Consider the following 25,949-nt stretch of genomic DNA (forward strand, 5'->3'; position numbering starts at 1 on the left):
TCCAATTACTCTCGTGATACCAGCATAACCGCACTAAAACGTTCACTTGAACTACCATCACTTGCTTCCCGCCGGATCATCTCTCGTCTCTGCTTGCTTCACACCTTTTATTACCATCCACACTCCAGGCATTCCCTGTTGAATCCACCCTTACGTACATCCTCTCGCTTAAGAAACAGTCGTCCCATAGCAAACATTAACACCCGATCATCTGCCATGAACACTTCATTCTTTCCCGACGCTATAACCCATTGGAACCATTTTCCAGAAGATATCGTGACATGCACTGACCGTAAAACGTTCCGCGAAATGTTAAATAACCACTCTGCTTAATTGCCGATTCCACCAACCCTTACTCTAACACGATGTTTCCTTCTTTTTCACAATTGTTCCTGAGTTGTATTTGTTTATTGTTGTTCTTTACTGTTCTGTACATTTCTTCTAACATTGTTACAAGGATTAAAGCCCTCCCTTATGTAATGCCTCCGGGCCTTTACGGTGAAAAATAAATGAAATGTGAAATACGTTCTTATAGTGGGCTGTCTGTATAACCGAATGGAGCATAACAGAATGAAGCCTCAATGCAGCGATCGCACAGGTTCGCAGCGACCTATACTGCGCATCTGCATGCATGTCTGCGCACAATGCTTTGCTCTCGCTGCGAACGCATTTTGGCACCGCGCCGTGAGTTTTAGGCCGCATAATATGAGCGTTTGACAGTGCACAAGCAATTATTGTTGCGCGGACGCTATCAGAGCTGTCCAAAAATAATTTCGTGCCATCGCGACGATTCAATCTTTTTTTTTTTCTTTTCTTCTAATTTCTTATATATTTCAATATCATTACTTCTCATGTTGCGCCGCGCTGTATTTATGTTTATCGGTCTTCTCAGCGTGCGATTTCCCTCTGCTTCTTTTTCGTAATGGTGTCGTTCTGCAGGCGACTAGATGAAGTTGTTTCTCTTTCTCTGACAGCCGATCTTATATGCACACCTGGCACGCGCAGGCCGCGGCGAGCCCCAACCCACGGACAAGTCCGGGTGCTGGCTTTGGTGTCTTCGTTGCCGCTTTGGTGTCCTGGAGGCGCCGCTAATAATGCGGAATAATGACACGTTGTTACAATTAGTAAAAAAATACGTTTGAATAAATATAATTACGTCCAGCCGCCAACCTGTGACGCTAAGTTCAGCACTACAGCGCCCCGCGACTTCTGAAATATCAGAACTTTGCGTCTGAAGGTACGTCGGACAGACTTTCTGGCGCCTGCGGCGATGGTGCTGGGTCAGTCATCGTCACCGGCGGCCTTTCAGCCACTCGCGTTCAATCGCGGTTGCTAAGGCGCTCTGCCTTCCAGACTTTCAAAATATGCGGCCCGGGTTCTACTACGGTCGCTACTGTTCCTACAGAAACTTCTGTGATTAGACAATTTTATGTGGGCGTCCGCAGCAGCTCTGCGTACGCAGCAAACTCGCGGAGGCGTCAGTGCGCATGCGTAGTACGCAGGAGCACGCACGGTATCTTGCGTGCGCCCGCAGCTTTTCAAAAGCTGCGTAGCGTCCGCTGCGGGCTCAGCGGCCTTTGCGGGAAGTTCTCGCGTGTCCACGAGAGCGCATTTTTCGATATCACTGTTGCCGAAGGTATGTCTCTGGCATCGTGGCGATATGACTTCGTGGCGGCTGATATCGGCTTCACAGTTTCAGAAGGTGGCATGTGGCGGCGCTGAGTAGCACATTACTGGTTCCTGGTTCCTACGCGTGCAAGTCAGCAATTCCCTTGTCAGCTTTCGCGTCCGGCCAACTACTTTGCCGTATGGTGCGCGCGCTCTACGCTACGCACGCACAACCTTGCGCCCTGCGCACGTGGGTGGTTGCAAACGCCCAACTAAAACTGCCTATTTACAAGGCACATCGCCGTAAGGAGCGAGAAGGCTACGATCCGGCACGACTGTTAGCCCGCTGCTTGACCGCGCCGGCAGCCAGCGTCCGAGCGATGCCGGCACGCCTAGGGACAAACGCCTACAACACGCAGTACCTAGGCAGAGTCATATATATATTCAAGGAACAAAAGTCCCCAGATTTTCTCTCTCGCGCCCGCTCTTACTCGGGCTTGCACACAAACGACTGGCGATCCCTCAAATGAACGTCTCGTGCGTATGATCACTATCGCGCTAACTTATCACCATTTTCAGCATGCTTCCAGTGAACGACTGCATCCTTACTGCCCCCCAGATCGAAAAATTCTGATAATAAATTTTCCACGGCGTTTTTCGCTTTAGCACTTCATGATTAGACACTCTGACCAATAAGTTTTTCGTTGCACTAAAAAAAAAAGAAAGAAAGAAGGGTACCATACATATTGGTTGTCAGTCCATTTAATTAAAGGGCGGCACATATCATCAGTGACTCAAGTTCCTACGGATGGTTCCACTACTGACCCAAGTTCGCGGGAAAGCGCTCAAAGACACCGATATATAGATACCTCCAGCAAAGTGCGTGAAATATTCTAGGAATGCTAATTACATTGATAAATGCGTGCCGAAACAACCATCAGGTATACACTCTTAGGCAAAGTTACACCCTTTGGCTTGCCCCTTCTGCCACACAACAATAATCGTTATCTGCCTTGATGCGTTTCCTTTCTTTAACGCTGCGAGCCCGGAACTTTCCAGTCGAACGGCACGCGCGTTATCAGAAGGGGCACTCCAAAGGGTGTAAACTGTTCTACACTCTTCACTCTTAGAAAAATTTACACCCTTTGGGGCGTATCTTGTCCCACAACAATAATCGTCATCCGTGCTGCCCGCGTTTCCTTTCTTTAACGCTGCGAGCCCGGTACTTTCCAGTCACGAACGTCATGCGCCTTATCAGTGTGACGCAGCGTTCTCGACAGGAAAGTAGCGAGCGCCGAGTTTTCAGGAAAGGAAACGCAAGCAAGGCAGATGACCATTATTGTTGTGGGACAAATATACACCCCAAAGGGTGCAACCGTTTTAAGAATGTTAGGCAAAGTTACACCCTTTGGCTTGCCCCTTCTGCCACACAACAACAATCGTTATCTGCCTTGATACGTTTCCTTTCTTTAACGCTGCGAGCACGGAACTTTCTAGTAACGAACGGCACGCACGTTATCAGCATAGAAGAGTTTACACCCTTCGGAGTTCCCCTTATGATAACGCGCGTGCCGTTCGTTACTGGAAAGTTCCGGGCTCGCAGCGTTAAAGAAAGGAAACGCATCAAGGCAGATAACGATTATTGTTGTGTGGCAGAAGGGGCAAGCCAAAGGGTGTAACTTTGCATCTACCGTAAAGTTATATCATTTCTCTAGTAAGGCTTCAGGCCTGCACAAGTGCACTCACCTCTCCACGGTTGTACGCCGCGTAACGCCCCCCTCTCGGTTCCGTATGTGCGCGTTTGTGTCACGGTCACCGCCGCTGCTTGGGTCGTGTGATCATGAGTGTGTGTCGTCGGTGGGGTCGGCGTTGTTTATCGTGGTGGCCTCGGGCTTTGTGAACGTGCGTGAGCTCGCGACGGTGACGCTCATGGCAGCAGCGACAGTGGCACCAGGAACAACAACAACCCGTGGTGGCGGCGAGCCGGCCGGAGACCACTGAGATCGCCGAGACGCTTCCTTAGGCTTACACTCGCACACGCTGGGCTGGGCCGACGAGCCTCCTTTCGCCGCGCAGCATGGGGGACAGCGGCAAACCGACGGCGCGCCCGCCGAGCGCTCGGCCCGTGCCTATGAAGCTGTTCGCCGCCTGGGAGGTGGACAAGACGACGCCCAACTGCATACCCAGGCATGTCGTAGCTTCTCGACAACCCGCGCGTGGGGACGGAATTCCAGGCGCGGGTTTTACGTTTTTCTCGTTCCGCGACTGCACCCTCCCGTGCGTGCGTTCATTCAGAAATCACCGGTTGCACAGCGCGCACGCCAAAAGCCCGTCGATCACGCCCGAGGTCTTTCCGATCCGTGCAGAAGCGGTGCGTGCTCGAATGCGGGCGTGCTGGTGTAGTTTATGCTCCGCCCCCAGTGATCTCGCGAAACTAGTGCCTGCCACTGCTCTAGAATCGACGCGTGTGACGTCTTTCCGAGGATATTTTCTGGTTTCACGACCACTGGCAACGCCTGTGGTGACTAAGGTCGCTGCCGAAATGTGCCATATCCGTCTGTTGCGTGGTTATCGTCGAGGAGAAGGGCGGTTATCGCGATCGGCAGCCGTCGCGCAGTGCTTGAAGAAATGTATCGTAAGAGGTGACTCACGCAGCACTGCGCAAGCACTATGTGCCGGTTGCGTTCGTCTTCGCGACTTCGAGCACTGTGGTGCACCACAGGCACCCATTTCCCGTGCAGCTGTTTGTTTATCGCATGACGTACAGTAGCAAATTGACGTTAATAAGGGAGCGTCGTGCGTCCGTCGCTGCGAGCGTCCGGACTCCGACGTCCTTCGTCACACCACTTAGTTTGCTGCCGGGTGTTAGCGATCGTGTGCGGACGCGTATCCGCTGCGTTGCTTTCGGTTGTTAATACCGCGAATCAGTAATCACAAAAGACATTAAATTGTTGCTTCTTTTCTGGGATGACTACCTTGTAGGCGCGGAGAAGTAGATCGTACCATTGTGCTACTTTGGTTTCTGTGTAGTATAGTGTAACGTTTGCATTACTGAGGCATTTTGAAATATTTAACAATGTCTGCTGGAGATCGCGCCCCTGAGAGCAAGTGCCGTGCAGGCATAGCACCACAACATTTTTGTGGTGAAATTGACTGATTACACTCCACTGGTGTAGCTCCAAATCCTCGCTCACTTTCTGTACTTTCTTTTCATTCTAGCTAAATTCTTTGGAGGCTGCAGCTGATAGGTTATCCATCAAAGCTACATGCGCATAGTGTTGCATGTTGTGTCATTCAGTGGACCCTTGTGATCCATTTATGTGTACTAACTTGCATCTTTATAGTGTCAACTTTAAAAAACATAGTGCACTTTGCCGCTACTTTGCTAGTGCTCAAATTTCTTAACAAGGTCACATCTTGTGGCCTGCATTGTTGAGTGCGGCATTTGGCATTTTCGTTGCATAGATTGCCAATAAAAAAAGGAAATATTTGAAAACAATGGTGCAAAGTGCACTTCGCCATCAAGGAAATGGAAAGAAGACAGAGTAGTTCACAAGGAGACGAGGAAAACGAAATGACCCGGGGGGTTATTCTTCAAGTGTGTACATGTCCATTTCATCTGCTGCTGGAGTTTTGATTGGCTGGACTGGGGTACGTGTCAGCAGGAGGCAGGTGCCCCCCCAGCCAATCAGCACTTCAGCAGCAAACAAAATGAACATGACCAGTAGGGCTGCGATTTTGTAGCAGTGCCTTTTCCCAATGCTATTTCCTTTCGGTGCTTTTCAAGTTCGTGAGTGGCCGTGTGTGGCCGTGGTTGTGAGTGGTCAAGAGATGCTCCGCCCCAGGCCTGCTTCTCTTTGACCACTCACGAACGCGAAAAGTGTTGAAAGGCATTAGCATTGGAAAAGCCATCGCTACAAAATCACGGCCTAGCTGGATGCTTACAGAATAGCTCCCCAACACCGGTCAAACAAAAATTGTCGCCGGAGCCAACGTTTTGAGAAGGGAACCTTTTGCCAGGGGGGCAGGATGCCAAGTTGCCTTGTCGACATGTTGGCTTCAGGGACATGGCCTGCTTCCCACTTTCTTTCCATCGTGATCGTGCTCAATCAGGATCAAATTTCTCAACTGTGATGAGCTCCATCCTGCATCTCGCGCAAAGCCGCCAGTTGCAATAAAGAAATTTGATCCTGATCGGGCTTGCTTGCGATTTAAAGAGCACCGTGTGACTCCCGTATTATTCGACCACTATTAATCTGCACCAGAAACGCGAGATGCTGCAGAGTTGTAGACTGGTTTCACCTCTTTCTTGCCTGCAACTAAAGAAAAACAAAAGAAGCATGGATAATTTTGCAACAGAAGAATGGCGCCATGGAGCTCCACAGTTGATCTGAACGTTTTGCTTTTATCGTCTTGGTTTCATCGAGACCACAAAACTATTTCATCTAATCGAAACAAAGCAGCGTAACTTAAGGTGGCTGTTCTGCCGCTATTAACACTGTTCGTACTTTGCTAGTTTCTGATTGGAGCAAAACAAGTCCATGTCTCAGCTGCTGCTCACTTGTTAGATGGTGATGTGTGGTTTCTAACTTAATCTGCACAAACCAGGCAAGCCTTGATGCCAAGTGGTGTATCGCACTACGGGGACTGATTAAAGGCATTCTCATTGTGAAACTTGAGCACTATCAAAGCAGTTGCATGTGGAAAAAAACTATATATATATATATATTATATATGTTTGAATAAAATCGCAAGGCATTAAATGAACCTTGTTTTCAGCACAGCAAAGGTAATCCTAACATTTCCATCACTGGTGTAATTCTTGAAGTAAAAGTTGCACAAAGAGAAATCCATTGCGGCATGGGGTCAGTAAGGAGATGGTTTAGAAGCACAAAACGTAAATTTGTGGCAGTCTTAGGAAAGGAAACAAGTGAAATAGCAACAGCAGCAGCAAAAAAGAAAAAAAGAAAGAAATGTTCTCGGAACGCAACATAACAGAGACAAGCCCCCATATTCTGTTTCTCTTGACCTCAACCCACAAACTTAAGATTACCTGATATCTGTGGAGCACTGTTCAAATAGACATAATTAATGTTCACCATTTTTTACTAGTGGCTCAATTATAGTTAACAGAGCGGTCCTTTCTGTTAGGTTATTGTTGGTTAATGGGTGGATGGCTTTGATGCCTCATGGGCCTAAAAATTTGCTATCTGACGTTATGGCCCCAAAATTTATAGGGAACCGAATCCTTGACCTTTGGTGGGAGTCGAACCTACAACCTGTGGTGTTCAGATAAAGTTAATTGAGACCCATGATCTTTGGTGGAAATCAAACCCTTGACCTTTAGTGGCAGTCGAACCCACAACCTTTGGTGTTAACTAACGCGAATTAGGCCATCAATATTTTTAAGAAAGCGTGAAGCTGAGGCAGAGAAGCGTCAGCACATACTGGGGTGCTAATTAAGGCAAAGTTAATTAAGGTACATTTCAATAAGATAAAGTTAATTAAGGCACTCGAACCTAGAACCTTCCGTGGTAGTCGAACCCGCAACCTTTGGTGTTAATTAAAGCGAATTAGGCCATCAATATCTTCAAGAGTGCATGAAGCCGAGGAGAAGAAGCGTCAGCACGAGCAGTGGGGCTAATTAAGGCAAATTTGATTAAGGCACATTTTATTGTGATAGGGTTAAGCCTCTTGAAGACACAATCTTGGGTGGGAGGCAAACCTGCGGCCTTTGGTGTTAAGTAGGACAAAGTTAATTAAGGCACTGTAACTCGCGACCTTCGGTGGGAGAAAACTGGTAATAGGCAGTAACAATGCATTCGAATTAAAATGTCAAGTAATGTAAAGAATGTCTTGAGAGTATTTAGGCTTCTACTTTCATCCTCTGTAGCATATGCTGAAGTGACTGTAAACCTTTAAAGACTATCTATAAATATGCCAAATTTACACTTCAGTCCACAGTGCATGACACTGCTCTGCAATTAAGACAAGTCGGTGGGATGGTGCATTTTCTGACGAGTCATTGTACGTAACTGGATGGTAAATAATGATCTAGTCATTGTGGATGCAGTAATGGCTCCGTTCTTGTAAGAAAAAAATTCAAGCACATGGCACGTGCGCAATTTCATTATCGACAGCATGCGTTACGAACATAGAAAAATTATTCTTTTCCATTTTGATGCCGGTACGCATCACGTCGCACATCCTGTGAACCATTGTAGTACCTCCAGCAAAGTGGTCATCTGTAACAGTATGTAGCACCTTGAAAGTGAAAGGAAGAACCCTTCAGCATGCAGGAGGTTCAATTCACCTGAAGCTCATTGTCTGCTGCTTTTTCTTGGCCACCGCTTGACTGAACAGGCGAAAACAACTCGTCTCCACAAATGTGAACCTGGCTCACGAAGGGGACAACTGTCTTTGGGATGGGTCCAGTGCATTTTCCATTAAGTCGAGCCGTGCCTAAATAACGATAATTGCTGCTTTTTTTTTTTTTCTCTCATCAGCTTCTACCGAGGGGTAGTGCTTCGTTCAGAATTGGAATGTTCTTGATTTGACATTAATGCCGTAAACATTTCAGGCAATTGATTGCATTGATGTGTATCGTGTAGATAAAGTGAGTGAAATGTCTTGCGAGGCATTTTAGGCCGTTTGCTTGCATGAAGCCACAATAATTTATTGCAGTAGGCAAGGAAACAAAATTAAAATGTATAATACAAGCTGCTTGACACATAAACTCCGAAATAATGTCTACAAAAGAAAAGAAGGCAGATATAATATTCTTAAATTTTTAATGTGGTACTAATCTTAATAGTTATTATTACAGGAAGGGCACTAACATGAACAGTACACAAACGAGTATACATAATAAATGCATCATACGAATTGTGCAGCTTTGATCTTTGAGTTGTAAGTGTACATATATGAGGAAAAATACGAAAGACAGTGGGGAGTAGGCTACAGAAACCAGGAGAAGCTAATCGGCATTGATATATTTACAGAGCAAAAAGAAGTGTAGGAAGAAAAAGGAGTCAGAATACATTGTTGAAATGTGCTCAAGTCTGTCTTGTAAAAGCATAAGGAGTTATCTGATGAATAGTTAGTTTGGCCAATTTATTCTGCTAGGTCTGCTTAAAAACAATTCTGATATTCATGAGACAAAGATCAACCGAATGTCACTAATATTTTGTGGAAACATCTACCACTAACAGCATTGAAAAAAACAAACTCTGGAAAATGTTGGCTTAGCATTTCATTTCGTAAACTTCCCCAGGGTGGTTCTGTCGACACGAGACAGCGAGGTTGCAGGAGGTATGTTTTTATTTAGTTTATGTATTGAAATCGTGCAATGAACTTTGTTGTGCATGCCCCCGTGAAAGGAGAATTTCTGTATAAGATATTATTATTATCATCGTTAATAATATATCGTGTAAGGCTGTCGAAATTGGAATTTAGGCTGGCAGATTTCCAGAGCTTCTATTCATAGTGACAGCGCAAATTGGAAACGGCACACACACAAGGAAAGGAAGAATGTATATGAGAATACAATGAAGCCCTGCTGATATCCAATTGAAGTCCCAGCCATATCGTTCCTTTCTTTGTGTGTGTGGTTGTGGCAATATTGCGCGGCCAATATCAAAACAAGGTGTGATATGAGACGTTGGAGCCAGTATAGAAAACGAATCTACACCTTTTGTGCAATGTGTCATTTTGAGCAAGTGTCACTTGGTGTTAGTCATTTGGAAGCTGTCACATGGGAAAGTTTAACGAAACTGCAGTGTGCTTGACAGCGAAACACGTTCAGTGAACTCTAAACATAGTCTAAACAATAGCACTGCTAAGAGTAAACAAGAGCTTCAGAAAAAAATAAGTGATATTTTTGCATAGGTATCATTAAAACTGTGTTTATTTCATTCAACAAGAACTGTCCTGAACTTCCATTGCTCTTTCAGCAGCTGCTGCTATCGTGTCTACCCTGCTGTTGTCCAATTTCTTATGAGTATCACAGTGAATTATAAGGTTGACGAGGTGAAGTGCTGTTGTTGTCAAGGTGATTTGTCAGAATGCGATTCAGAAGCTGTATTTCAAATACTGGCAAACTCTTTGAAATTTTCTGTAGAGTTTACAAACTTTAACCAGTTATTACAATTTTACAATAATTGCATCAAGTACTAAGAGAAATAAATTTTGTTCATGGCAACATTTCTCTCGAGTGTCCGTACCTTCCATCTTCTGATGTGGGAAGGATACCAGATGGGCACTTCCTTCAAGCAAGTTTACGCAGATCAGTTACCGGAGCAGGCAAACTGGGGAACAGCAAATTTAGTGAAAACGTCGCCATGATTTAAAATCAATTTGTTACTTGTCACTCTACGCTGTTCTGAGTCTGCTGCTCTTTGTGCGCTGTGTCTAAAATTAAATCACTGTTAACAAAGTTCACATGTATTCCAGACAAGGCACATTCTCAGGGTAATCTCTTCAAAAAATGTGTGCTTATTCCCCTTCCCCTCGCCCCCCCCCCCTCTCTGCAATGTTTATGAGCCTTTCACCAATTGTAATGTTCTCAGGTTGGCAGGTATGTTTTTCACGATCAAAAAGTAACATTAACAGTTCTTTCTAAATGATAATACTAATCAGGTGGTTTTTGTGTAAGCAGTTGCCATAGCCATCAATACTTAATGACTGTTTTTGATTGCAAAATTAAGCCACTAGAATTGTGCTTAGCAAAGTGCGCTCGGTGAAAGCGGCCCTGAATTTGTCAACCTGATGCGTTCCACGGGCAAGCACATTACAAATCTATATGAGTCAATGTGAGAAATTTTGAGGCAGTGGCTTTTCAGTTATTCCACTTCGCTGCTAAGCACGAGGTCATAGGTCCAATTTCTGGCCACGGCATCTGCATTTTAATGGGAGGGGAATGCAGAAATGCTCATGTATTTAGATTTAGGTCTAAGTTTCAGAACCTTGGGTGGTCGAATTTAATCCAGAGATCTCCAGTATGGCATCCCTGATAATCCATTGTGCATTTTCAGGAGATTGAAGCTATTCTCATATAAAACAATTCATTCATGATTGCATCATTTATCATGCTGCAAGTAACGACTAATTCGTCTGTCCTGCCGTCAGACCTAGACAATTTTTCTGTCTAACAGGTTTAAGAAGTGGTTGATTAAAATAAATGCAAATAAACGTAAGAGCATGAAATTCACCTGGTGTAGTAAATTCTTCCATATTATGTGCTTACAAGATTAACGGAACAATGCTTGAGCATGTCACTTCCTATAAGTACCTTGGTGTGCTTTATGAACGATTTGTCTTAGAATGTGTGCATTGACTTCATTACTACAATGCTAATCGCACCCTCGAATATTTGCATCGCAGTTTAGCAGAAGCACCAACCCATCTCAAGCACCTGCTCTATCAAATATTAGTTTGACCTAAGCTCATGTACGCCTCCGCAATCTGGGACCCAGGCCCTCGCTATCTGGTTGGTGCAATAGGGTCAGTCCAAAATCGATCATTTCACTTTTAACTGATCATACTGGCACTCTTTCAGCTAGGACGGCCAATTTTGGACTCCCAAACTTACTTTTACAAAGGAAAGTCTCACGTCTCTGCCTCTTGAAGAAAATATTCTTACGTAACCCATCTCTTAGAATGTGAGCTTATTTCACAGCCATCTTACCTGTCACTATGCATTGATCACCAACATAAAGTTGCTATTCCTATTTGTAATACTGATATGTTTCTGAGACTTCATTATACCCAAAACATTGGCACTCTTTGGACAGACTTGGCCCTTGCGCCGTTAAACACCACATATCATCATCATACCTAAAACTTGTACGGACTGGAACTGCCTTCCCCACTCCATTGCCACCACCATGTCATTCAATGCAGCTATCGTTGATAATTTTTTGTAGTTATCTGCACAATATTGTTTTTTTTATGGTTATCTGTATTGTCTTTTTCACTCTTTTTGTAAACTTTCACTGTATTTCCTTTACATTGTTGCATTCTTCTGTACTGATTTTATGCTATATATTATTATTTTTTTTTAAAAGAAGCCTGCACTCTCCTCTGTAATGAAATAAATAAACTCTACAGTTTAATTTAGCAGTGCAAGTCATTGCATAGCCAAGGTCTTGACTGTACCAGCTTTGATGCTTTGCAGTGGCATACGAGAATTTTATTGACTAGTTGCTGGTTCCTAAGCTCATTTACTATGTTACGCCTGTTGTTGACAGTTTGTTCTACATCTTCCACCTGTCAGTGGCACAGGCAAATGCTCCCAGGCTTAAATTTAGTCTGTGTGAACAAATGATGAAGAAATCGAATAGAGGGACAGCCGCCATGGTTAAATTAATGGAGCATTGTATTCATCAAGTAGATTTTCTAGGTTTGGCTCCCACCGGCTACAAGTTGTCTTCCTTTCACTTTCATCTCTCATTTCATTAATGTTTTCATGCTTCAATTGCGAAAACGCAGTACTCTTGCTCTATGTTTTCCGTGTCTTTGCTCTCTGTTGGCTCTCTTTGGTTGTTACAAACCCGCGTGTATTTCAACATGTATTGAGGCCATTGTCGTTTTTCAATGCAGGCAATGCTCATTCACGCTGACCCGCTTGCTGTTGCTTCGGCCTCTTGGTGGCGAGGTTTCTGCGATCAGCATCGCTGTAAGGATGCAGGTAGGCCAAGTCAGCATGCCCCTTGTGCAGATGAAAAGATTGCCCAACTAGGCAGTGTTGTGTTGCCTCACTGTCGCCACGATCAGCATCGGCTTACTTAGGTTCGTTGCAGGAGAAATGCATCTCCCAGTGATCTCCCGTTACCTCAGTCCAGCGGTGCTGCTGACATAACGAGAAAGTTGCTAAATTTAGAGAGATTTTAGTAGCCTTAATGATGCCTTTATTTGGTGTTAACACTGTAGTCCAACGTCATTTATGTAACTTGCAACACATTCCTTTTTTTTCATGATAGTGGAATGCACCTTTGTGCACGTACGTGTATTGGAACTTTTTTTAAAGAGTGAGGGAGCGAGACGCTTTCAGAAAAGAGCATTGGATTAAAATATTTACCTGCTGCTTGTGTATGGGATTCTGCTACTAAGCTGTGGGACCGAACGTCGTCGGTCACATTCCAGCTTTGGTTTGGGTGGGATATGAAAATGCTCATGCACTTAAACGTAAGCCCTTGTCAAAATTCATTCCATGCTCCATGCCAAAGTGTCCTTCATAGTCAACTGGGCAGCTTTTCGGTACTAGATACCAACAATTAACCCTGGATACTTCCTTCAAAACACTAAGCAGAAGCATGGCCACTTGACCAACACACATAAGGTGTAGCCTGCCGAATGTGCTTGACATGGTGTAGCGCACTTAGCTGCTACTGCTGTAATGCCACTGGTCAGTTACAGCTTCCGGGGCTGTTGAGTGCAGTTTTCAGTCTGAGGACACAGGCTCACTGGTTCTTGCACGATCGTAATAACCTTTTCAGTGTTGCTCGCAGCTGTTACTCTGCGACCAGCAAAGGTGATAGGAGAGTGATGCTCCTATGTATATTTTACAATACCATACCTAATATTATATCATTCGTTTTACAATGAATCTGTTAGTGGGATGAGAAGAGCTCAAACACATTGCGTGCATTTTCGGTGTGATGCACCATGTTAATCCAAAGAAAATATGGCGTACACACATGTTGCAAAAGGAAAACAAACCACAAAGGAACATGCAAAAATAGTAGCACAAATGAGATGCCAATTAAAACCTGACTTGCTATATCGCCTATGCTGTATACCCATACACTCCCAAAATTTATAGCAGAAGGTCACTTTGGGGGGATTGTAGGCTTGCAATATAGGCAGCAAGTTAGTGTTTTTATCGGCATTTGATCTGTGCTGCTCTTCTTGCTTCTTTCTTTGTAGTTTATTTTCACTCTGCAACATGCCTATATTTCTCGTTCGTAAAAGAAGATTCTCACTTGAAGTTCAGCACTTTTTGTTGTCTGGTCAGGGGTCTATGTCCTCGTCTGAAGTCGTGCGTTTATGTTTGAAATTGCATTTGGCAGTCAATTTTCCCACACTGCCCCTCCAACTGTGCAGAGCTCCAAGCGGACGCTGCGCTCCAATGACATCCAGGTGCCGAGTAGCGGACTACTGGACACGGAGCTCGACCTCTCCTTCTCTCTTCAGGTGGGCAGCACTTCTTGCTCCACCACGTCGTAAACTCAGTACTGGAGGGTGCAGTAATGAATGGTGACGTGTGGTTGGCACTTGCATATTGGAGCCATGTCACAATTGATAGTAGTCTTTCTAAGTTTCAACTCTGACGGTCTTTTTTTTATACATGCCAACTCTCAGAATTTCTCATAAAGTTTACAAATTCTGGCCCTCTCTACAATATTACAAATGTTTAGGCTTGTGTAAATATTCAATCTTTCGAATATTCTGTTGAATATTACCGTATTTACTCGCATAATGATTGCACCTTTTTGGCAAAAAAATTGATGCAAATTCAGGGGTGTGATCATTACGCGGGTTAAATTTCCCACAAAAAGAAAAATGTTTTTTTCGTCCCTCATTTGCTGCGGAATGACAACAGGTCAACAAATAGACGGCTGCCGCTGTATGTAGTGCGGCACACCAAATCAAAAATGGCGGCCGGCGGAGCAAGCCAAACGTGCCGAACGCGATTTCTTTTTCTTCTCTTGAGTACATTACGTGTATTGAAACAGTTTCTTCCGTTTCAGTAATGAATAATATCGTTAATATCGGCAAGTTTGCAGTAATAACGTAGCCATGTCCACTTTGAGGGGACAGAAACAGGTGGGCGCGCTTAGCTGCCAGTGACATAGGAACACATGGCGGGCAGGCTGCGGAAATTGCGGCATTTGTCTTCACTACTATCCTAATATGGCGCGTTTCCGCTAAGGGTGGGCGAATATCTTAGCTGTGTTACAAGCGTCAGCGTATGAATAGGCTACACTTCGCAGCTACTATAGTTGCCGCTCGCGATTTGTTGCGGGCCCACGAGTGCAGACGAGAATAATCGAAAGGCGCTTTTTTTTTGTTGTTGTTGTCGATCACAACCGTTATAAAGCCTACACATAATAAAGGAAAGTTTGGTTGTAGTTTTTTTTTTTGGCATGGAAGTGCGGAAAGTGATGAAAGGAAGGAAATGGGGCATCTGCTTAAGAATGTTTGGTGCATGCAGACCGCTTGGTTTGTCTTGAAGAGTCGTTCGCGTAGCATTCGACAGATGGTAAGCGCGATCATTATTAGCTAGACTTGGCACATATCGCTGCGGCAAGTTCGGGGTGTGATCATTTCATGGAAAATAAAAAAAAAGCTGAATTTTTACGACAAAATTCAGGGGTGCGATCATTACGCGAGTGCGATCATTATGCAAGTAAATACGTTATGCTGTTCGATAATCACTTCTACTCAAATTTCAGTATTCGAAGTTCTGAAAGTATTCGAAATGAACGAATGTACGTTTTATTTTCGTATATAAGCAGCACCCCCAATTACTACACCTTTAAAATTAAAATAATTAAAGAATCCACGTATGTAACCTGCAGAAATAGCTGCACACATTTTTGTAAAAACATCCATTTGCAAATCCACAAATGATCTGCATCGTATCTTCAGCCCCACCTTGTTCCCCACATCTTCAGTGACACTGATGGTGGAGAACTTTGCCTTAAAGGTGTTTTCATGGCGATGTGGGCCGTATTTGATGACGCTTGCCCCGGAGAATTGTGCCTTAAGGTGTTTTCATGGCAGCGCAGGCTGCATTGCAGTGAAACCACAGTATGAGGTGAAATTCGTGCTGCCGTGAAGCCATGACTAACGTCTCAAATTCGCATATAACCTGCACCACAATTTCAGTGCTAAAACTTTAAAAGTTTTGGTGTGTGGTATACGTGCAAAAATATGGCAAACTTAGAATGTATAATCGACAGCTTTGGCTTTCGTGAGCAAGTTGCATCTCATAGCTCATAGACAAGAGAAGGCAAGCTCAAATTCAATCACTGTTGTCTAATGATTTCTGCACCTGCTCGATTATGCAAACATATTATTTGCAATGGCTGTACAGCTTTGCGGGAGCTACACGGCCACTGTGAGTAGTTTTACGTCGACGCAGTACTAAACTGTAACTATGGTGGCTGACACATGACGAGGCAAAGCTGGTTAGGCCTAACAATGAAGGCAGGTGTGGAAGTGGACGGGGAACCGTCTCGCAAAGTTTGCCGCACATCAGTGATTGGGCCTCAGATTATGCGCGCAGGCTGGCCTGAGGGCTACAAAAGTGGCGAGCGTGCCCACCAAGTTTGTCTGTGCGCTTGCCGAATGGAGCGAGTTAAGCTTGTGTGTCGACGGAAAACGCAGCTGAATTTGTGCAACACATCATGAACTGCTGGCGTCGCCCAGTCAAGGTCGCACTTCACATCATCGCAACGACGCACGATGGGTGAATGCCGAAAGGCTCCCGTGGCCTCAACTCTGGCTCTTACGTCAAGGTTTTATGCAAATGCCACAACTGTTCGAACTATTTGCTTTGATATTACTCTACGATACTTACTATTTGCTTCGACTTCACTTCAAACCTAAAAAAATTTGTTTGCACAAGCCTGTGAATGTCGCATCAAGTTTTGTGGAAAAGAAATTTCGTTTGCACAATATTGAGAAGCACTAGAGGGGGTTCTTGCTTTGATGATGTTTGTTCAGACAAGTTCCTGAAGCAGGCGAAATTAACAACAGCAGAGTTGATGGAAATGTTGCTTGTATGCTTCTGCTGTTTCAAGTTTGCCATTGTTTGTGTCCTGCGTCTAAAGCTAAATCATCGCTAATAAAGTGCATATGTATCGCACAAAAGATGTGTGCTGGGGGTAAACTTTGAGACAATGCATGCTGCCTTTCCACTCCCCCCCCCCCCCCCCCCCATTCCCTGGCGTTGTCTGCAAGGCTTTTTGGAATTTTATTAATGTTCACAAGTTTGGGAGCGGGGGGAGGAGGTGCAGGTACGTTAATGTTTCACATGCTTATCTATGCGAGAGCACTGCCATTTCTACAGACACGGTGAGCCACATAAAGCCACTTGTTTTTTTGTTTCGTTTTGTTCCCCCCCCCCTTTTTTTAATGCTTGCAATGTTATGTTTCTAGTCATGTGTTAGATGTGCTTGCAGCATCGTTATGTAATGAAGGATGTAGCTGCTTCACTTTTTGAAAAGCACTCCTGTTTCATCAAATCGCAGGTCATGTCTGTAGTAACCTTTAGAATTCTTATTACTTCTGGTAGATTTAGAATGCATTGGAGGGCATACGTCTGCCTAATAAAGAGCTCAGATTTCTTCAGTTCATAGTCAACCGTCTGCATGTTGCATCTATCGCATAAGATATATCACAGTAGTGGGTTGACATAAACAAAACTGTATGTGACACGTGACGGTAATTGGTTGAATGAAATCCAATAACACATGTACGTGACCTTCGATACACGGACGTTACAGTAAATTCTCTCGTCAAGTTACAGCTGCAAGGGCCGGCGATTGGCACGGTGACCATTTACAAGCCAGCACCGAGAATGTTCCGAAACAAGCACAGGTCTCAAATTCTGGCGGAAAGGCAGAGTAGTGTTTTTTCGTTGTGTAGTGAAATAGAGGAATGCTACAATGGCTCAATGTCTCCAGCGCTTTGCTTTGGGAGTGCTGCTTGTGCAGAGAGTCCATGCCCTGCTCTGACGGTTGGCCAAAACGCTGGTGACTAATAAACACTTTTACAGTTAGTATTGTAGATGTTTGTCCCGCCAAACTGAGCATGAGCTACCCTTCGTATAGAGGACACCTTGTTGTCGGCATTGAACCTTACAAATACGCAAGTTTTGTCAGTTTTGATATCTGCACAATGCGTAATATATCTGTCTACAGTATGATCCCTGTGATAATTTGTTGCTGTACGGTTATATACAAGTATTTGCAAAGCACAGTGAAGCCCTATTGCAAAAATCGACTATCAAATTTAGATGAAGTACAACAGTAAGCAGCTTGTATTAACACATAAACATTGCTAAGCTGTGAAGTGGCAGTCCTACCCTCCGTGGTTGCTTAGTGGTTTTGATTTTGTGCACGAGGTCGTGGGATCAAGTCCCGGCCACGGCAGCCGCATTTCGATGGGAGCGAAATGCAAAAACACCTGTGTACCTAGATTTAGGTGCACATTAAAGAACCTCAAGTGGTAAAAATTCCCACTGCAACATGCCTAATAATCAGGTGTTCGTTTTGGCACGTAATACCCCATAATTTAATTTTTTTTAAGCGGCAGCCCTACCTTTCAAGAAGCCCGAGCTGAGATATGAACACAGCTGGTTTGTAGAAAACATTCCACTGTGGTTATAGTTTAGCTGTGCCAACGTGTTCACTGTTTTCAATCCCGGGACTTTTCTTCGACGCATTAAATGTGGCATTTTTTGGTCACTAAACTAAAATAGGTCATTGTAGTGATTTCCTTGCCACGTAATTTTGCATTACTGTTCCGAGTTATTGTGCATGCAATTTGTGTTTCACTGAAACTTTATGTAATGTGTGCTTTTTATATTAATTTTTGTTTATTGTCTCTTTACCAATGCTTGCCCCACAACAGTTTGACAGTGTCAAATAAAATAAATAAAATGTGCCCCACCCGACTTGTCTTCCTCTTAATCTCAGCTAGATTATCAGCTATACCAACTTGCGCAACTCTCAGTTCCTCTGCAGCTATACCTGTGTTGGCGTTCTGCTTTTTACTGCCATTCTCCTGTCTGCTCGCGTTATATAATGAAGTAAAATCGTTTTATCTGTTTCTTACCAGCATAGACAGGGACGCTGCCAAAAAATCTGTTCTTGGCAGCTTCAAAATGCCTGTCATTCTGCAGAACCAGCAGTTCTTAAAAAGGCAATGCCTGTACTCCTTTCAATGCAGTACCCGCACCTGCTCAAAGGGGGCGGCGGCGGTGCCAACCAGTTGCTGGTGACTCTACAGCGCCGCAAGCGGTACAAGAACCGTGCTATGCTTGGCTACAAGACCATCGCCACGGGTGCCATCAACATGGCCGAGGTGAGGAGAACAGGGATGGAAACAATGCCTGCAATCACATGGCCACTCTTATGTAAGCGCTGACTGCGATTCGCTATGGCTGCCGCAATTGCATTGTCATCATGCCGGACGACAACTTTAGTGGCGGGCACCAGAAAACCTGCCAATGAGGATATACTTTGGTGCTTTGTGAATGCAATCCCACTTCCTGGCACAATTATACATATGGTCACATTTAGAGCGATGGCTAGCACAAACACTGAATCTATCATCAAGATCGATCACTTTTTCGAAAACTTCGCAACTTTCCTTTCTTCCAAGAGATGACTAGCAGAAAACATCGTGGCCAAGAGGCTGCACAATCCTTCAAAAATTAAGACCTCACTTTATGAATAGGGTCTTTTGCTCTAGTCCCACAAGCAAGTTTTGTGACACTTTGAGCAAAGAACGGCGACAAAAGTGTGTATGGAAATCACGCTAGCATGTGGAAATAGCTGATTAGCCACTGGAAGGCACACTGAACTTCTCAGGTATGGGTGGTCACGCATGTAGATTCATGCATTTGTGCATGCAGTTAGGAGCACTGTCTGAACTGAGTGCGTAAATGTGTGAATTGGTGGAGCTTTCTGCCCAGTGTCTACATGCTGGTATACAGACGAACTCGTACTCACGCTTGTGGTGGTTGCTGCCTGGTGCCCGTAAGCCCAGACAGCACTTCAGCAACCTTCAAATCTGTACATGTAACCTATGGACCGATTGTGATAAGCCATCTGTATGAACATATTAGTGGCAAGCTTTCCTTGGCAGCTTCCGACTTGTTATCACATTCCACCAGTGGCGAATTTTCATTGTTTAGGCAGATAGGCCTAATCTTCATTGGGTTTCTGTGACTAAAGTTGTGGTTTGTTGCCGAATCAACACAGATCTATTCACAGCGGTGGCACAGAATTAAATAGTCGACAAACCGCTTCGGAAACTCAAGTGAGTGAACGGAATGGCACCAGGGGTGTTCCAAACTTTGCTGGTTTTATCTTTTCTTGATTGCCAGAATCGGAGGCATGCTACATTTTTCTTGTTAAACCTTCGCTGCATGACTTATTATTTTCCTGGGAAAAAATTAAACAAGCCTTTGTTTAGGCCAGATATGCCTAAAACAACCTCATTACCTTAAAGAAACACTTTGTTGCAATTTTATGAGCTATAATTTTTGCATATCATGTATGAGATACCACAATTACGGGTATATTTTGTGGCTATGCAAAAAGACGTTTGATTTACAGAAAGCCTGCAAAATATATCAAAACCATTAAAAATTTGACACGTTGCTTTAATGGAGAGTACTTTTCACAGCTCCTGCTAGTACGAGTTTAATTTAACCCTTTGGAGGTTTTCGCCGTACATGTACGGCGGCGGTTTTCTGTCCCGCAAGGTCTTCGCCGTACGGGTACGGTTTCGAACCTCCGTTTGAAATTTCGCGCCATAATGACGATGGTGTGCTCACTGGGAGCTGCTGCCACCTCTCAGGACATACAAGAAGCATTTGAAATTTGCGCTACCTTCTTGGGGAGATAAACAGAACTGATTTCTAGCTTGAGCGCGTCACGCAGACTGCGGCAACACCCCTTTTGCGGTTTCGGTTTCGCCGCGTGATCGCAACGGAGGCACGCGAAACGTCATTTTTCTGTTTGTCGGCACTCTCTTGCAGGGGCGGTGGAAGTTGATTTCTATCTTGATTGGCGCTGCTCTTAGCATATCACTGCCGTTCGCGAGGTATTCTCGCTCTCAGCAGCAATGCGCTTTCGCGGTTTCGGTTCCGCCGCAACGGAGGCGTGCGAAACGTGATTTTTCTCTTGTCGGCAGGCTCTCGAAGGGGCGGCGGAAGTTGATTTCTATCTTGATTGGCACTGCTCTTAGTTTGTTTATCACCGCCGCGCACGAGGTATTCTCGCTCTCTGCGGCAACGCGCTTACGCGAGAAGGTGCCTCAGACCTCTGCCCAAGGCAGCCGCACGCAGAGATAATGTCATGTGTGCGCCAACACAACTCGTCACTCCAAGAGGAGAACATACCGTATTTACTCGCATAATGATCACACTCGCGTAATGATCGCACCCCTTAATTTTGTCGTCAAAATTCGATTTTTTTTATTTCCCTCGTAATGATCGCACCCTGAACTTGTCGCAGCGATATGTCGTGTGCCAAATCTAGCTAATGATGATCGCGCTCACCATCTGCCGAATGCTGCGAAAACGACTCTTCAAATGTTACTGAGCGGACTGCACACACCAAACAGATTCCTAAGCAGATGCCCCATTTCATTCCCTTCATCACTTTCTGCACTTCAAGAATAAAAAAAGATCTACAACTAAACTTGCTTTGGCTTTATTATTTGTTCGCTTTATCATCGTTGCCAATTTAATGATCTTATTCATTACTGATACGAAAAAAGCTGTTTCAATGCACGTAATGTACTCACGCGAGAAAAAAGATAAATTGCGTTCAGCTTGCTCAGTCAGTCGCCATTTTTGTTTTGATGTCCCGCACTGTTACAGCGGCAGCCGCCTGTTGGTTGACGTGTTGTCATCCCGCAGCAAACGCGTTCCGACACGTTTCGCCGTTTCGCCGGACACGTTTCGCCGGACACGTTTCGCCGACACGTTTTGCTGCATTTTGCAAGGCGGCCTTTGTGTTTGGTTTTTCTGTGTTGGTGCCGTTTCACCATGGGACGCTATGCGAGTTTTACGGCCGCGTTTAAGCTTAAAGCTGTTCACTATGCGCTGGAGCAGGGCAACCGTGCTGCCGGCAGGCATTTCGGCGTCGACGAAATCAGAATACGCTATAGGAAAAAACAGCGTGAGCAGCTGATGGCTACCGATAGGACCCGCCGGGCTTTCCGCGGACCCAAAACCGGCAAGTTCCCTCACGTTGAGGAGGCGGTCCTTAATTACGTGAAGGACCTGCGCAACGATGGTTGCGCTGTATCATTGGAAATGATACAGATACAGGCGCGTGCTGTTGCGAGGAAGCTGGGAATCGTCGCAAAGGATTTCGGCGCTAGCTCCGGCTGGACGGCTCGTTTCATGCGACGAAATAGACTTTCACTAAGGCGGCAGACGTCGTTGTGCCAGCGGCTCCCATCCGCGTATGAAGAAAAGGTGGTCGACTTCCACCACTTCGTTACGAGGATCCGCGAGAAGAATGGCTTCCTCTTATCGCAAATAGGGAACGCTGACCAAACTTTGTTGACCTTCGACATGCCCCGAAACACGACAGTCAACGAGATGGGTGCTCGGAGCGTCCTCGTAAGGACATCGGGTGCTGAGAAACTGCGATGTACTGTAATGCTTGCAGTGACGGCAGACGGGCGGAGGCTTCCACCATACGTCATATTCAAACGGAAGACTATTCCGAAGGGAAACTTCCCCCGTGGCATCCACATCCGCGCTCAAGTTAAAGGATGGATGACAGCGGAACTTATGGTCGACTGGATTAAGACTGTTTGGGGACGAAGACCAGGAGCGCTTCTGCTTCCTTTGCTTCTTGTGCTGGACAGCTTCCGAGGCCATCTTGTGGATAGCGTTCGAGCCGAGCTGAAGGAGCGACGCACGGAAATTGCAGTCATCCCTGGAGGTCTCACGTCACTGCTGCAGCCTCTGGATGTTTCCCTGAACAAACCGTTCAAGGACAACATTCCACGATTGTACGCAGAGTGGATGGCGGCAGGCGAACATGATTTCACGCCGAGTGGCAAAATCAGAAGACCGTCCTTGGAGGTGCTTTGCTCGTGGATCGCCGAAGCGTGGAGTGGTGTCTGCGACGAGCTAGTGGCGAAGAGCTTTAAGAAGACCGGAATATCCAACGCACTGGACGGGACAGAAGATGACTTTCTGTGGGACTCCGAAGATGCCCCCAGCGACGACACTGCCGGTTCCGACATTGAAGCTGACAGCGATAACTGTGAAGATTCAGACTCTCAGTAAAGTGAGGCACCCTTTATTCAATTAGAAAAATAAAAGGGCAATGTGCAATTCATGTAGTGCCTATGTAATGTGTGCGTTTATTATAAAGGTAAGCCTTACTCAACTTTTATGTTTGGCTATGTTTACCATAGCCATCGTAAGAATTCTCACCCGAAACTTGCCCTTTTGCGTCTCCGGTACTCAAAAATTTTTTTTGCTAAAATTTTAACCCGCGTAATGATCGCACCCCCGAGTTTGTGTCAATTTTTTTGACAAGAAAAGTGCGATCATTATGCGAGTAAATACGGTACATGCATTTTAGGTGTGCAGACTGCGATAAGGCGCTGTGCGTAGAACCGTGTTTTAAGGAGTACCACACTCTGAAATACTACTGAACATATTGCAGTTCTGAGTGATGCCGACACCAAAATACTGTTCCTAATTTTTTTTTACTATTTATTCCCGACTTTATACATTTTGTACATTCAAGATCCGCAATAAAGTAATTTGACCACCTGGGAAAGTTCTTTTCAAAATAATTCGACCCTCAAAGGGTTAAATTGGCTTCACTGGTAGTGGTGAGTGCATTCTACAGTGAGTGTCACTAAACCTTTTTCATGGGACAAGACTGCGAGTGACATTAACGGCAAAGTGCACTTGCTCAAAGTGACGCCGAATTGGCCAATCTGACCGGGGTCTTAGCTGTGCCGGAGACCATGGAGCACGGTTTTGCGAAGCTGCACTGCCTACTACGAATCAAGGCCGCTCACAAATCGCGCTCCGCTCCCATAAGGGGTAGAGTTGCTGTATATGTTTCCAAGGAGAGCTGAGTTTCTCATAGGCCTGCCATGTCGCATATGAAACGAACCAAGATCGTTAGGGAAAGCCACACGTCGCGTTAGCAGGAGCCACGCTCGATGCGACATCGACGACGGTGGTTGACCTGCGCTACCCCTGTGTAAACCCATATCATAGCGAAATTGTTTTACTCGAATTATCGCTTTTTTCAACATTTCTCCCAGTCCCAACCCAAAAGAATGCGTTTTAGATCGGATCACTCGAAGCATGCCGATAAGCAGCACCACTTATAGTGAACTACAGCATGGACCGCTTATAACGTAGGTCGCGGGAGTCGGTAAAATCGGCATTATAAGCGGTACTGCACTATATCAAATACACCATTTGTAGACTCTTATTCACATGCAAATATGGTCAACCTACCTTTTATTATGTAGTTTACAACTTAACGTGCAATAAAGCACCAGAATTGGACACTAAACAAAACATTTTATTTTTCTTCAATGAAAAAATGCCGTTATCTTCGTCTGGCTCTGAGCCTTCACTGCATTATGCACCATCTCATCTTCAACAGCGATCAGACGCTGGGAAGCTTTCTTGCTCAAGCCCTTCTGCGCGCAGTACATCCTGAGCTTGCTTATGTAATCCAGTGCGTCTCTGTGCGAAAGTTCCGATGTGCTGTCTCCTTCGTCGTCGTCATCGTCCGATACACTGTCATCGCGGTCACGCACTGCTGCTATAATTGCTTCGTCTGTGTCTGCTTTTTCGCAGACAAAGTCATCGCAATCCTCATTCACAAAGCCTTCGAATGTGTCATCCTGTCCAACAATGTTCTTTTTCAGCAGATCCGACCGCACATCATTCGCGTTGAGGTCTTCGTCGACATCGTCGACGCATTGGCTATCGTCGCTCCTCACATCAGGATCGCTGACCACGGCGTTGCGCACAAACCCCGCCTTTGCGAAACACTTGGCGATGGTTGATGCTTTTATCTGCCACCAAGATGCCGTGATCATGTCGATAGCACTCTGCAGGTTTACCTTCATTGCTTCGTCTCGCTGAAGGTTAATTAGCACTCTTTCGCATATGCGCCTTTTATAATGCGCTTTCACTGCAGCGATTACGCCTTGGTCCATCGGCTGGCTCTTGGCTGTTGTATTTGCGGGCAAGAACTTTAGGCTCACTGCACTGAGCTTTAAACTTACATGATGGGCACTGCAGTTGTCAAGAACTAGGACAACTTGTCGCTTTTCTGACACCATGTCCTCGTCACATTTCTGAAGCCAAGTTGCAAATAGCTCCCGAGTCATCCATGACTTCCTGTTGGCCTTATATGTAATCGGCAGGCACTCTCTTTTTTTGAAACAGCGCGGCCGCGCCGACCTTCCGATCACAAATAAGCGCCTCTTGTCGCTGCCATCCATATTGGCGCAGAAGAGAACGGTAAACCGCTCCTTCGAAGCCTTTCTACCGGAGCAGCGTTCGTGGGACAGTGCGAGTGTGTGGTTTGGGAGCAATTTGTAAAACACGCCAGCCTCATCCGCATTGTAAATATCCCGCTCCGCGTACTTCGCCAGCATGGTCTCCATGTTTATACTGAGCCAGGCTTGAACAGTAGAATCATCAACTTGTGCGCTCTCCCTGGAAATAACACGGCAGCTTATTCCGTGCCGGTCCTTAAACCGCTGAATCCACCCATTTAATGGGTTGAAACTATCGTGGCCCAACAAGTTTGCAAATGACTTGGCCTTTGCTTGCAGAATCGGACCACTCACGGGCACATTCTGGGCTCGCACCTCGCAGAACCACTTGAACAAAGCGGCGTCGACATCTTCATACTTTGATGAACGTATCCGCTTCCTTGCTAGTGATCCACAATTTTCTTGCAGCTGCTGTTGCACCTTCTCCCTGTTTTTCCAAATTGCCGACACTGTTGTGTCGGCGATGCCGTACTTCTGCGCGACGGAAACTTTCTTTAGGCCACTTTCGACGTCTTTAATAATGCTTTGCTTCGTCTCCAGGGATAAAGCTTGCCGTTTTCTTGGGTTGGAAGGATCAGGCGGCATGGCAACTTAGCCCAACGTGACACAAGTAGCGCGACACAAACGCAAGACAAGGAAACACGTTTTCCGGTAGCTAGGCCTACGGTGCTGGCAGTGCACTTCGGTATCACAAGACGACGACGACTCGCGTGCACCCAGACAGGAGAAAAGGCAGAAGAATGGCGCATGTGCAAAGCCAGCCTGTCAACTGGCCACCCCCAGCAAATGGACCTCCCCAACGTTTCCCCTTCTTGCCCTCTGAATGGGACCCACCCCGTTACGACGGCGGCGCAGGTGCTCGGTCTGGCTCTACCCCGCCATGGCCCCGCCCTCGCGGCGCTGCACAAAGAAAAGCAAAAGACAAGGCCACTAGTTGCACTTCTTTCTTCGCACGCTGTACAGTCTCTCTCTCCTCTATTTTTCTCCCCTCTTGCGATGGGTTTCGTGGCTTTCTTCTCCCTTTTTGTAGA

The 25,949-nt window shown here is 45.5% G+C and overlaps 1 protein-coding gene across 2 annotated transcripts in view; it reads left to right on the forward strand.

Moving 5' to 3' along the window:
• Window positions 1-3,376: 3,376 nt before the first annotated feature.
• The window catches only part of KrT95D (phosphofurin acidic cluster sorting protein KrT95D), a 68,494-nt gene continuing 45,921 nt past the window's right edge, over window positions 3,377-25,949 (forward strand). For both annotated transcript variants that reach the window (XM_050191491.3, XM_050191492.3), the window contains exons 1-4: window positions 3,377-3,795; window positions 12,208-12,295; window positions 13,711-13,800; window positions 18,568-18,702. In XM_050191491.3, the coding sequence (XP_050047448.1) occupies window positions 3,686-3,795; window positions 12,208-12,295; window positions 13,711-13,800; window positions 18,568-18,702 (423 nt within the window). In that variant the 5' untranslated portion in view covers window positions 3,377-3,685. The remainder of the gene's footprint in view (window positions 3,796-12,207; window positions 12,296-13,710; window positions 13,801-18,567; window positions 18,703-25,949) is intronic.

This window comes from Dermacentor andersoni, chromosome 10, assembly GCF_023375885.2.
Source record: "Dermacentor andersoni chromosome 10, qqDerAnde1_hic_scaffold, whole genome shotgun sequence".
NCBI classification, from domain to species: domain Eukaryota; kingdom Metazoa; phylum Arthropoda; class Arachnida; order Ixodida; family Ixodidae; genus Dermacentor; species Dermacentor andersoni.